The sequence below is a fragment of the Lytechinus variegatus genome, chromosome 5 (genome assembly GCF_018143015.1).
Source record: "Lytechinus variegatus isolate NC3 chromosome 5, Lvar_3.0, whole genome shotgun sequence".
Lineage (NCBI taxonomy): Eukaryota > Metazoa > Echinodermata > Echinoidea > Temnopleuroida > Toxopneustidae > Lytechinus > Lytechinus variegatus.
In genome coordinates this window covers 336975-350497 of record NC_054744.1, presented here as the reverse complement: position 1 = coordinate 350497, position 13523 = coordinate 336975, and the positions used below count along the sequence as shown (strand labels likewise).

Genomic DNA, 13523 nt, shown 5'->3' with positions numbered 1-13523 from the left:
CAAAAATGATTACAGAAATCAGTTCTACACATCTCTAAACCCCTAAAACGAGTCATTACTCATCATTTTGTGGACAGGGGTTCAAAAGTTAGGTTTTCAAGATGGCATCTGGCGGCCATTTTGGATTTATGCAAATTAGCAAAATTGCCCAAACGGCAACTTTTGGCAACCAAGCTGAATTTGTTCTAGGACCCCTTAGGAACACGAATCAAGAAAAAAACTTCATCGGAAAGAACATTTCTAGGTTGGTGTATTGAGCCTATGAGACTGTCAAATCGACTATTTATACACATGCCAGATTACATCTGGCCTGTTCACTCATGCTCAAGTCTGTGCTGCTACTGTGCTGCTATTGTGTACTACTGATCCTTTTGTTTAGTTTTGTATAGATGTTCACTGTCACTATGAATCTTACTGGCTTTTTAACTTTTATATGCCTGATGCTTGTGCTTAACTCAAGGTGTTATGCAACACAGCACTGCAATCTAGGCCGAAGTGATGTTATCGATACTCATGTACAAATTGATCATATATATATGTAAATAATGTTCATAATCGTAATAATGTATGTTCATTCGGTCCGAGCAAGAAATATATTGGTGCTCCTGTACAATGTTCTGTATCGACATTTCATATCTTGATATTGTTATCAGGTGATGTGAATTCGAACCCAGGCCCTGTCACACGTAGTAAGGCCCATTCGGATCCTGATCCTGATACAAACTGTCTTTCAGTGTCATACAAATATGACAGTAAAACACTTCACTCTCTCAATTCCTGTTCTAATTCTACACTCTGCTGTAATCAGAACAAAGAAGTTTGTAATACGATCATGTCTTTAGGGATAACTAGAGGACGAAAGACACATCGAGGTAGGAAGGGTGGCCGTGACCGTTTTAATGACAACATAAAATTTTTGTATGCTTAACTGCCGTTCTGTGCATAATAAAACTACCCCATTTCATGAATTTGTCCTCGATCACCGACTCGACTTCACATGTGTCTGCGAAACCTGGCTTACCACGTCCGATGATGCTGCAACTGCTGACCTCTGTCCACGAGGATATCTCTTCAAGCATCACCCCAGATCAACCAAGCGCGGTGGTGGAGTCGGGTTCCTCTACAAGGACAGTCTTCATGTTGATATTGGCCCAACAGGACAATTTGACACCTTCGAATCCCTGTCTGGAACTTTGTCTCATGCCGGCTCCAAGCAGGTCGACATCATCGTCGTCTACCGTCCTCCTGGATTTCAGGGATTTTCTCAGTTTCTCATTGATTTTTCAGCATTTCTTGATGAGAGACTGTGCAATCCTTCCTCTATCTTGATCACGGGGGACTTGAACATACACCTGGATAAGACTTCGTCTCCGCACACTCTTAAGTTTCTGGATCTCCAGCAAAGGTCATATTCTTGACGTTGTCCTCGTCCGGAACTCGGACAAGCTACCGATCTCCAAACCGAACATTATTCCAGGTATTTCAGACCACGCTGCTATCACCTGTGTAATTCGCTCTTGTAGATCAAATCGTGTCAATAGAGCATATACCTCACGCAACATCAAAGATATCAATAGAAAGTCTTTTATAGAAGATGTCGCGAAAAGCAATATTATTTCCCCATCCTCCGTGTCTGAGAATATCGACTCGGCTACCAACCGCTACAACACCATCCTAACCTCACTTCTCGATATTCATGCCCCTGCCAAGACCCGCAAAGTGAGAGATCACCGAGATAGCCCCTGGTACAATAGCAAGATAACCGTTGAGAAACGCAAGCGTCGACAGCTCGAGCGACGATGGCGATCTAACGGCAAGCTCTGCATAGACAGACAGATGTTCCAAGCGCAACGAGAGGTTGTGAATCGTCTTGTTGAACGCGCCAAGAAATCCTACTATGTTGGGCTAATCAACATGTGTGGTAATGATACTAAGAAACTCTACTCCACCGCTAACCGTCTCCTCAATCGTAAACAGGACTCTCTACTCCCAAGACACACCGATAGTCAAGAACTGGCCCAGAGATTCATCCACTTCTTCCACTCGAAGATACATAAAATTCAGAACAGCCTTACCCCAGATCTTACACCTGTCGATCCTGTCACATCAGCTTCCTTCGATACGATCCGGCCAACGACTCCTGACGAGATAAAGTCACTACTTCGCAGACTACCAGCCAAATCTAGCCATCTAGATCCCATCAATACTGTTCTCATCAAGGAATGCAGCTCTACATTTGCTAGTATTATTACCTATATTGTTAATCTAAGTATTGATCAGGCATGTGTACCTTCTGTCCTTAAAACGGCTCACATCCTTCCTATCCTGAAGAAACCCAATCTTGACCCCCCAATCCCTGAGTAACTATCGTCCGATTTCTAATCTTCCATTCCTTTTCAAAATATTAGAGCGAGTAGTTTTTTCACGATTATTAGACTATTGCATAGATAACAACCTCCTTGATCCCTTCCAATCTGCTTACCGCCCCCATCATAGTGTTGAAACCCTCCTCACAAATGTTTCCAATCATGTTCTCCACGAGATGGATAAGGGAAAATCACTGGTATGATACACTGTTAATCACACAGTCCTAATCAACACTCTCATATCTCTCGGTGTCAATGGTTAGGCACTTCAATGGTTTAAATCATACCTTACACTTCACTCCCAGGCTGTAAAGATAAACGGTTGCCTTTCTGATTTTTTTACCACTTAAATGCGGAGTGCCGCAAGGCTCTGTGGGCGGGCCCACCATGTTCATGTTATATCTAACAGGTCTTAGGAATATTTTCCTTCAGCACTCACTCTCTTATCATATCTATGCTGACGATATTCAAATATATACGTCATTCAAACCCAATCAGAGCGATGCAGCTAGCGCTATCCACAATCTTGAGCGATGCGTTGACGATGTCCACATCTGGTTGAACTCACATTCACTTAAATTAAGCCTTGCAAAATGTGAATTTATCATGTATGGATCCAAACCTCAATTAGAAAAGATCTCGATCAATTCAGTCACGCTCGCCGGGCATGTAGTGTCCTTATCTACTGCCTGCCGTAATCTAGGTATTTTTCTTGATTCCCAAATGACAATGTCCACACAGATTCAACGTATCTCTCAATCAGTTCGCTATCAGTTACGCAACCTAGGCTTCATCCGTAAATACCTCACCCGCAATGCCACAGAAAAAAATCACCCATGCTCTAATATCATCTCGACTAGATTTCGGAAATGCCCTAATGTTTGGTTTACCTCAAAATGCTCTTGCAAAACTTCAAAAATTACAGAATGCTGCTGCGCGTATAGTGACCCTCACCAATAAGCACAGCCACATCACACCCGTTCTGAAATCGCTACACTGGCTACCTGTTGAACAACGCGTTATTTTAAAGATTCTTTTATTACTCTTTCACGTGGATCCGCTCGTCTCTATAACATCTCCTTGATACACCAATATGCCCCTTCTAGATCTCTTCGTTCTCAAGACTCTAGTTTGATGGTCATCCCTAAAATCAAAGCAAAGTGGGGGGGGGGGGGAACGTACATTTGCCCATGCTGGGCCATCCGCATGAAATTCTCTTCCTCGGACCATTAAAGATAGTAGCTCTGTTGAAATGTATAAATCTAATCTTAAAACCTATATGTTTCATTTGACCTACAATTGATATTTGTCCCTTCTAATTGTACTCAGCACTTTTAATCTAAATACTTTTCCTTCTTTTTCATCTCTACTTTGCACTAGTGCGCCTAGAGCATTTGATATTCTTATGGATTTGGCGCCATACAAATCATATATATTATTATTATTGTTATTATTAAACATTTGAAAAAAAAATACCTTCATTCACAAATTCTATGTTGGCAAACGATTCAAGATATCTACTCACTCGGATTTTCTTCTCGCATTCGGCATGACTGGTTTCTGATGGACAATAGTCTTTGTAGATCTAGTTCATCTAAAGGGGAAAATGCAAAATTATAAAATCAATTTTCTTATGGTACAGAAAGAGACATTTCTCAAATAAGGAGCATTCATTCGTTTAACCACTTTCAAATATACACAACAAAAAAGTAAGTCCCCCTAAATCAAAATGCTGTAACTTTTGAACAGAATTATTTTGAGATATAATATTTCATGGGTAGTTTTCTACACTCATTAAGCAACTCCTGGGGAAAAATCAGATTGATCGGTTGAGTCATGCATGACTAATTAAAGATTGAATTAAAAATGACCATCTTGGAAAGTCACAAGAGTCGTTTTTCAGATTGTGCAAATACAAAGTTGGTCAAAAATTGTTTTACGTGATTTTTTTGGTGTTATGCTATTTTAATATCAATCATTGAACCACTTCAGACCAAATATTGATATCGTATGTTCATGGTTGAGTTAACACGATGTATTGCAGGGGCCGTGGAAGCGGGGGGTCGCTGGGGGGCTTCAGCCCCCACTTTTTTCCATAAGCAAGTACAAAAATGTAATACGATTGTGATTTTTGGCATGGTCAGCCCCCCCCCCCCCACTTTGGAAACTGCTGTGCGGCCCATAGTGTTTTTTGATAGTATCTTCTACAACTTGTTAGATCATGTTAAAATGTGAAAATGTTGATGGCTTCCCCGATTATAGGCCCCTCCCCCATTTCAAATTCTGGATCCACCACTGATCTGTCCATACATTCAACTGTTCCTGAGAAATTGTTAGGAAAAGAATACATTTATGCAGTATAAAGAGTATTCATTCCTAAGTTTTCGAATGTGCTCGCTCGCTCATTTTTGCACAGAATTCTGCCCATAGGTTGATAAACATTACTGCCAAACGACATTGCTAAGGACTGCCTTAAAAAAAAGTTCCACCATATTGAATAAGGGGTTACGTATGCTTAAACGTATGCACCCATAATGTACACAAGTCTATGAGAGAGGAAGTCAAAATTTTAACAAATATGAAATAATGATTTGTTTCATGGAGGATTTTGTTACTTCGGCCAACAGTTATTTCATGAAACTTCGCACATGGCTTTAGAGTAACACTATCCAAAAGGTGCACACACCAAAATAACCATTCGATACGGTACAGAGTGGGGCCAAGTCCTTGAACTTTCTTCTCATTTGCATAATTTTCGAATATTGTGTGCTCACTGATGCATTAAACATCGGGATTTTCATAAAATCAAATCAAATGAACTGTGCAAGGAGTTTTGTGACAGATATCCATAGTTCTAAATTGCATTTTTTCCAAAAACATACAACAGCGCTAATCACATTCCACATGTTCATTCAAGCGTAAATGTTTAATTTGACACCTTTTAATCATTGAAGCATGTTAATTGGTCATGAACATAACGAAAAAGTTGAGAAAAAATCATTTTCATTTACCAAAATGAAGCAATACTTGCCTACGATATTTGAAAATCGCATTTTTTGTTTCCAATAAATGTTCATTGAACCGTGAAACGATGAATATTGTTGAAGATAATCTTCCCCAAAATAACTGTCATCATATTCTAGCATTTTTATTGATAGAAATGTGTAAAAATCCTATTATAGCAAATTTGGACTTGAGTTTATTCAACCGTAAAATTTAACAAAAAAAGTTGTATCGTCTTTTAGAAAGTACCTTTTACAAACCTTCTGACTATTTTTCATGATGAGAATGTGGAATTAGTTCCAATAAAATGGAATCAAAGTCATGATATTTTGCTTGTGACTTTTGAAAAGTGACATTTTTGCCTTCCGAGTGTGGAGCGTTGTGGCCCAGTGGATTAGTCTTCGGACTTTGAAACAGAGGGTCGTGGGTTCGAATCCCAGCCATGGCGTAATTTCCTTCAGCAAGAAATTCGTCCACGTTGTGCTGCACTCGACCCAGGTGAGGTAAGTGGGTACCTGGCAGGAATTTATTCCTTGAAATGCCACCGCGCTGTAAAAGGCTGCGGGGCTAAAGCCAGGGTAATAATATCCAATGGAGCGCATAGGGACGCATTTGGCAGTGATATGCGCTATATAAGCATGTTGGTATTATTATTATTATTATTCTGACGGTGCTCACTGAAGCATGACGTAAGATACGTCCACAACATTTATTCAGAGGTTAGCTTATAAAATTACCTACACGCTCATGTAAAAATATATCAAAAACTCGCATTGGTTCGGAAATTATTGATGTTTGCTTAGGGGGGACTTACTTTTTTTGTTGTGTATAGATTCTTGAATGTCTGTTTTTTTCCTTGAAATATATATATGATATATATATTTATATATATATATTGTCATATCAGGGAGGAGAGCTTAAGAGAACACCCTTCCTGGTACGACTATCACAACAACTACATCAACAATACAAAACAGAAAAGAGACGAAAATAGAGACAAAATTTGTAAAGTAACCTTAACACTTCTTTTAATACGCAATGAGCGCCCCCATGCGCTGACAAATATCGCACATGTACATGACATACCTCCCCCCTTAAAAGAAGAAAGTTATAGCAATTTAACTTTCCTTCATTTAAAGAAGCATGTAGAAATAACATTATAACACTCAGAAGAACGAGTAATATGAAAACAAACACAATCCATCCAAGTGTATAGTCAAGACGTATCATTATAAACCTTTACAAAAAGAGATGCAGGAAACTTCAGTCAATAACAAGCTGGTTTTACCTTTGGAAGTCTAATATCACGTGAAAAAAAAACATGCCAATACAACAAGGTGACTTAACTCTGCAAGACTTTTTTTGTCTTTTTATATACATATATATAACCTTTCCATATTTTATTTATTTATTTATTATTATTATTTATATACTGCGCTTTTCCCAGAATGGCCCAAAGCGCTTACAAGAAGAAAAGGAGATTATTACAACTATACAAATGAAAACGTACAATCCTAAAAATCTGGATTGGAAAAAAGAAAGGTTTTAAGTCCCTTTTTAAATGAAGGAACAGATGGTGATTGTCTAAGAGTAAAAGGTAAGCGATTCCAATATTTTGAAGCGGTTATGGTAAAAGTCCTATCTCCAGCCAGTTTCTTAGTGATTTTATATGTGAGACGGAATGGGTCACTGGAGGCTCGTACATTCCTGCGAGGGGTGTATAGGGTCAAACAATCACGCAGATATAAAGGTGCCTGCTTATTGAGAGACTTAAAAACTAACAAAAGTAACTTAAAAACTATACGATGTCGTATGGGAAGCCAGTGTAACGATTCAAGGAGTGGTTTAGAGAAGTGAAATCTTGTTACTTGATAAATTATTCGAGCTGCCCAATTTTGAAGCCTTTGAATGCGATCTACTTGAGTAACAGGAATGTTAGAGAGAAGACCATTGCAGTAATCTAAACGGGACAGAACTAGAGAACGAATTGCATTGTTACAGGCAGATTGAGTAATATATCTTCTAATTCGAGAAATATTCCTTAAATGAAAAGTTACAGTAGTGCATATTTGAGAAACACGGTCAACCATTGACATTTCTCTTCTATAGCAGCATAAAAAATGAAATTAAGTCCTTCAATGCAAGAACTTTGATCCAGCTTCATGTTTACAAATGCAGAACCTGAAGAGAGAAAAAATAAATAAATGAAGAGAACAAGAGTTAGAATATGTAGACTTGTTAGAACAAAATGAATTGTTCCATGTAATTGATATATCGATTTTTTTTGTCATTAAAAGATAGTTATTAATAAACTATTATAGACATTCATCTCAAAACATTGCTTGACCACCTGGATAATGGAGTAAAAAGAAGAAAATCACTTTTCTTTTAAAATTATTATTATTGTTAGTGTTATTTTTTTTTATTATGTGAATACTAGTTAACGACCGGTTTGCAGCTTTCCGGTTTTTTGTTGTCGTTTTTTTTTTTTTTTTTATTGTTTTGTTTGTTGTTTCTAAGGAGGTTATTTGGCAATTGACTGTAGATTTGTCTAAACTCTAGAAAGCGCATCCGCAATAACATTGTCATTTCCTTTGATATGAGTCACGTTCAGCCCATAAGGCTGAAGAAACAGACTCCAACGGAACAGTCTCTGATTCTTGTTCCTAAACCTTTCGAGGAAGGTTAGTGGATTGTGATCCGTGAAAACGGTCACATCGGGGCAGCTACTCAAATACACATCAAAGTGTTGAACTGCCAGCACCAGACCTAGGCACTCCTTCTCTACCGTAGAGTATCTTTGCTGGTGTACATCAAGCTTCTTCGAAAAGTAGCTCACAGGTTTCATGAAACCCTCTTCATCCAACTGAAGGAGAACTGCACCAACTCCTACCTCACTTGCATCAGTGGCCAGTAGGAATGGATGCTCAAAGTTAGGAGCCTGCAACACAGGCTTTGAGATCAGAACAGCTTTCAATTTCTGAAAGGCAATCTCACAGGGTTTGGTCCAATCAAACTTAGTCCCCTTCTTGAGAAGATCTGTAAGAGGAACAACAATGTCACTGAAATTAGGAACAAACTTGCGGTAAAATCCACACATGCCCAGAAACCTCATCACCCCCTTCTTTGTGGAAGGGGCAGGGAAATCCACAATAGCTTGGACCTTTGCCTCTCGTGGGGCAACGCATCCATGCCCTACTACACGACCCAAGTAAGTAACTGTCGCCTGCGCAAATTCACACTTTGACAAATTCACAACAAGTCCTGCCTTGGTCAATCTGACAAACACATCTCTCAAGCAAGTTAGATGATCTGACCAGGTATCACTAACTACTAGAATATCATCAAGATATACTACAACATTGTCAAGTCCTGCAATTACACAATTCATGAGCCGTTGAAATGTCGCTGGAGCATTCCGCATGCCAAAGGGCATAACCCGACACTGGAATAACCCCTGCGGGGTAACAAATGCAGAGATTTCCCTTGCCCTCTCTGTTAATGGCACCTGCCAATAACCTTTCATCAGATCCAGCTTTGTGATATACCTTGCATTGCCAATCTGATCAATGCAATCCTCAATACGAGGTAGCGGAAACGAGTCAGGTTTTGTTACAGCATTAACTTTCCTGTAGTCAATGCAAAAACGCTGACTCCCATCTGGTTTTGGAACAAGAACTACAGGTGAGCTCCAACAGCTCTGACTAGGCTCAATGACACCACATGCAAGCATATACTCAAGTTCCTTCCGCACCTGGCTCTTCTTTCTTGGATTCAAACGGTAGGGATGTTGTTTAATAGGCAGATGATCGCCTACATCAACATCATGAATAGCCTCTCCGGTATATCCCAACTTATCTCCACATACTTCAGGGTAATCAAGAAGTATTTGTACTACATCCTGCTGTTCAAAATCTGATAGATGACCCAATATCTTTGAGGGATTAGCCATCACATGTGAATTATTCACCTTTCCAGACATCCCTTCACCAATCTCCGCTTCCACTGGGATTTCAAGTTCTCCAGGAATATGTTCTGCTGCCTTTTCACAAACAACAGCAACTGTCGCCACCTCGTCACGATCATAATACTTCTTCAGCATATTAATGTGGCAAACCCTTTTTGTTTTTCTCCTGTCTGGAGTACTCACAAGATAGGTTTCCTTACCCAAGTTCTTCTCTACCACATATGGCCCACTGAACTTAGCTCTGAGAGGTTCACCCTGGATGGGCAGTAACACAAGGACTTTGCTACCAGGCTCGAATGAGCGAGGTTCTGCCTTCTTATCTGCACGGGCCTTCATTACACCTTGAGACGACCTCAAATGTTCCCCCGCGAGTTCACACGCCCTCAAGAGTCTTTCGCGAAATTGTGACACATAATCTAGCACATTCCCACTCTCCACCTCAGACTCTGACAACATGTGCTCCTTCACTACCTTGAGAGGACCTCTTGGCTCATGGCCAAACACAAGCTCAAATGGGGTGAATCCTGTAGATTCATTAGGAGTATCACGAGAAGCAAATAAGAGGAAAGGAATACCCTTTTCCCAGTCTCCAGTGTTCTCAGAGCAGTAAGACTTGATCATTGTCTTTAAGGTCTGATGGTATCTCTCAAGGGCACCCTGCGACTGTGGGTGGTAAGGTGATGAGTTCACCTGCTTGATTCCTAATTGATGCATCACTTCCTGGAATACACTAGATGTGAAATTAGAACCCCTATCCGACTGGATGTCTTGAGGGAGTCCATAGCGTGTGAAAAACACCAAGAGGGCATCAATAACTGTCTTAGCCTGAATGTTCCTCAATGGAAAAGCTTCTGGAAAGCGTGTGGTTGAATCCATGACAGTAAGCAAGTACTGATAACCTGCCTTGGTTTTTGGCAATGGGCCAACACAATCTATCAATACACGGCTAAATGGTTCAGGAAAAACAGGAATTGGAATAAGTGGGGCTGGCTTGATGTGATGTTGTGGCTTGCCCACAACCTGACAGACATGACATGACTTACAATACTCAGACACACACTTCCTAAGCCCAGGCCAGTAGAAATGGGCCCTAATCCTGGCCACTGTCTTCCTCACACCTAGGTGTCCAGCAAGGGGAATATCATGAGCTAACCTTAGAATCTCTGCTCGATACTGGGGCGGGACAACAACCTGATCCACGGCCACCCAATCTTCATCAGCTGGGCGACCAGGAGGACACCATTTCCGCATCAACACACCAGACTTAATGTAATAACACTGTGAGACCTTCTCTGCCTCTCCTGCTGTCAGAGCAACATGATACAAACCTTTCAAGTCCGCAGCTGACTGTTGGGCTGCAATCAAGGCAGGCTGGCTGAAAATAGTCCTATCATCACCAGACTGACTATTCATACTCTCACTCAGATCTCTAAAAACTGTATCCCCTAAATCTATGTCACCACCATGTTCAACCTCTCTCTCATCTCGCCCTGCCATAGCCTGTGCCCTGGTAACCGCACAAGATGGAAAAATACCCGGGATAGCTGTTTTCAAAGCCTCTGTCTTGGAATCCACTACCGGCACGTCACTCAAAACAGTAGATGGCTGCACCTTACCTCCAGCCAAATCATTGCCAAGCAGCATTGTGATTCCCTTCATAGGCAATCGAGAAACAATGCCAACTGTCACTCTCCCAGAAACCAGCCCACTACAAAGTTCTACATCATACAGAGGAACAGATTTGAAACCTTCATTCACATCTTGGATCAGAGTTCTCATGCCCGTGAAACAAGATTCCAAGGATGACTCATCAGCAATCAATAACGTCTGAACAGAGCCAGTATCTCTCAAAATCACAACAGGAAATTCTTCACCATCAACAGTGAACTTCACCGTGCCATCAGAAATAAATTCCTTGTATCCTTCATCCACCCCATCATGAAACTTGTGCTTCACCCCATCAACACACACAGGGTCTCCCACACAAACCGTAGCCGGCCGAACAAAATTTACCGCTGGCCTGGACTTTATTCTGACCAGTATTCTTGTCCTTTAGTTTCTGACAGTGAGAAATAAGGTGCCCATCCTTCTTACAGTATGCACAAAACAACCTGGCCTCTGGTCTAACACCATTAGACTGGCTACCACCACTCAACTTACTCTTTGGTGACTTTGACCTCTCCACGTCCTTATGTAATGTCTCGGACCTACTCCAACCAAAACCACTCGCTAACGGACTAGGAGGTTGAAGCTGCGACGCGCTACTTCTATGTGACAATTCATACCCATCTGCCAACATTGCTGCATTTCTGACACTAACAACAGCATGATCATTCATGTATGTTTTAACATCACGGGACATGCATCTTGTGAACTCATCAATTAAAACAACCTCACGCAGTGATTCATATGTCATCTCAATTCTCAGAGACCTGATCCATCTATCAAATGCAACCTCTTTGCGACGTGCAAACTCAACACAAGTCTCTGCAGGATCCCTCTTGAGATCACGAAACATCTGACGGTATGCCTCTGGGACTAGCTCAAATGCCTGAAGGATGGCATCTTTCATTTTCCAATAATCAAAAGCATGATCATAGCTCAATGCAGTTACAACAGACTGTGCCTTGCCTGAAATGACTTGCTGAATGAGCAAAGCCCAGTCACTTTCAGGCCATTCCATTTTTCTAGCCACCCTCTCAAACAAAAGAAGGAACGAGTCTAAATCAGTCTCATCATACTGTGGAATAAGCTTTACCCTGGCAGAGAACCCAGCTTCCATCGACCTTTTCTCTCTCTCACCCAATTGCCCGCTCTGAGACACCATGTCAAATTACTATAATTCTGACCCGAAAATGAAGAAGCCTCTCTGCCTGCCCCATGAATGGGGTGCAGTGCAGGAATGAATTGGAGTAAAATCCTCTCTCCCTTTTATGCAGTTATCACTTTCCATTCACAGATGCTATTAAGCCTTGACCACAAGGCTACGTCATACAAGCTCATAGCTCTGGAATGTGATGTTTTGACCCAAAGACCATTTAGCATCACTCTTACCCAGAAAGAGAGTGAATCGTACTTCATTAAAAAGCATGAAGATTGATAAACATTTCTACTTTCTACTAATTCCTGTGAAGGCATCTATTACTTACAAACAAATGGTTAAGAGTAATAACAATATATGAATTTTCAATAAACAGTTCATTTTGACCTGTTACATATATATATGAATATATATATATATATATATATATATATATATATATATATATATATATATATATATATATATACGAATATGATGGAAATCTCTAAACTTTTAGCCAATGTAACTTATATAAATTTATGGTGGGACTTAGGATTTCGGCTAATAAATGCTTTTAAATGCAAGTTTTAAGCTGTTATAATTCAGTTCCACGTTCTCTTGACTGGAAGGATCATGACCCCTCATGACCAGGTTGGTAAGAGCCACACACATACATCTATGGTAGATATTAACATGTTAACATGGTCTTATTAGAACTTCCTAAAATGAATTAATTTAGGCCTCTCCAATTTTAAAATATGTTTTGAAGTTTGTTCCTTTTGGAGGGGGGTGGGCGATGGAGCTGGTTAAAACTGAAATTAAAATTGAAGAGTTGCAATGATTCTGATAAAATACATTTTGTGAAAAATATGCATAAGTTTAGTTTTACATTTAACCTCTGCCGGTCAAGGTATTTTTAAATTCAATTCAATATATACAAAGGCATGTTCATCTGATGTTTGATAAAAAATAGTCATATTTTATGACCACTTTATCAAGTTCAGTCCTCTTGATGGATGCTGATTGTCCACCGGGTAGTCTTGTATCCTCAAAATTCTGGTTGCTCTGGAAGATAAGCAAATGCGTATCTTCAAATTTAAGCACAATGATCAACATTATTTTGGTCTCTTAGGTAAATTGATATTTTCTTTCCATTATCTTGTTAGTACGAAATATACAATGGCTACTTTCCATTTACTGAAGGGAATTATATAGTCAATATCATCAAAAGTTAATAAAAACAAAATATTTTTCTTAACAATGACCGTCCAGTTTGAAAAATAGGTGATGTGTTGCGAGAAAGGAAAATTATAACTGATATGTCCATACCTAGTATGATGCCAAGTGGGAAAAACATGTCCTTAATTACCCTAGATTCTAAAAA

The 13523-nt window shown here is 39.9% G+C and overlaps 2 protein-coding genes across 2 annotated transcripts; one reads left to right on the top strand and one right to left on the bottom strand.

Annotated features, from left to right (window-relative positions):
* Positions 1-920: 920 nt before the first annotated feature.
* On the top strand, positions 921-2364 carry LOC121414775. Its single transcript, XM_041607832.1, has 2 exons — positions 921-1405; positions 1524-2364. Exons 1-2 carry the CDS (start codon positions 921-923, stop codon positions 2362-2364), a joined length of 1326 nt encoding a protein of 441 aa, XP_041463766.1.
* A 5556-nt stretch (positions 2365-7920) lies between these two features.
* Positions 7921-11115, bottom strand: LOC121414774. Its single transcript, XM_041607831.1, has one exon. The coding sequence runs from the start codon at positions 11113-11115 to the stop codon at positions 7921-7923; it is 3195 nt and encodes a 1064-aa protein (XP_041463765.1).
* Between the last annotated feature and the right edge of the window lie 2408 nt (positions 11116-13523).

What these genes read in the sequence shown, in the direction of transcription:
- LOC121414775 (XM_041607832.1), top strand. Translation starts at nt 921, where the DNA reads ATGCTTAACTGCCGTTCTGTGCATAATAAAACTACCCCATTTCATGAA. An exon ending in TTTCTGGATCTCCAGCAAAG is followed by an intron (nt 1,406 to 1,523) that starts GTCATATTCTTG and finishes TCGCTCTTGTAG; the next exon opens with ATCAAATCGTGTCAATAGAG.
- LOC121414774 (XM_041607831.1), bottom strand. Translation starts at nt 11,115, where the DNA reads ATGAGAACTCTGATCCAAGATGTGAATGAAGGTTTCAAATCTGTTCCT.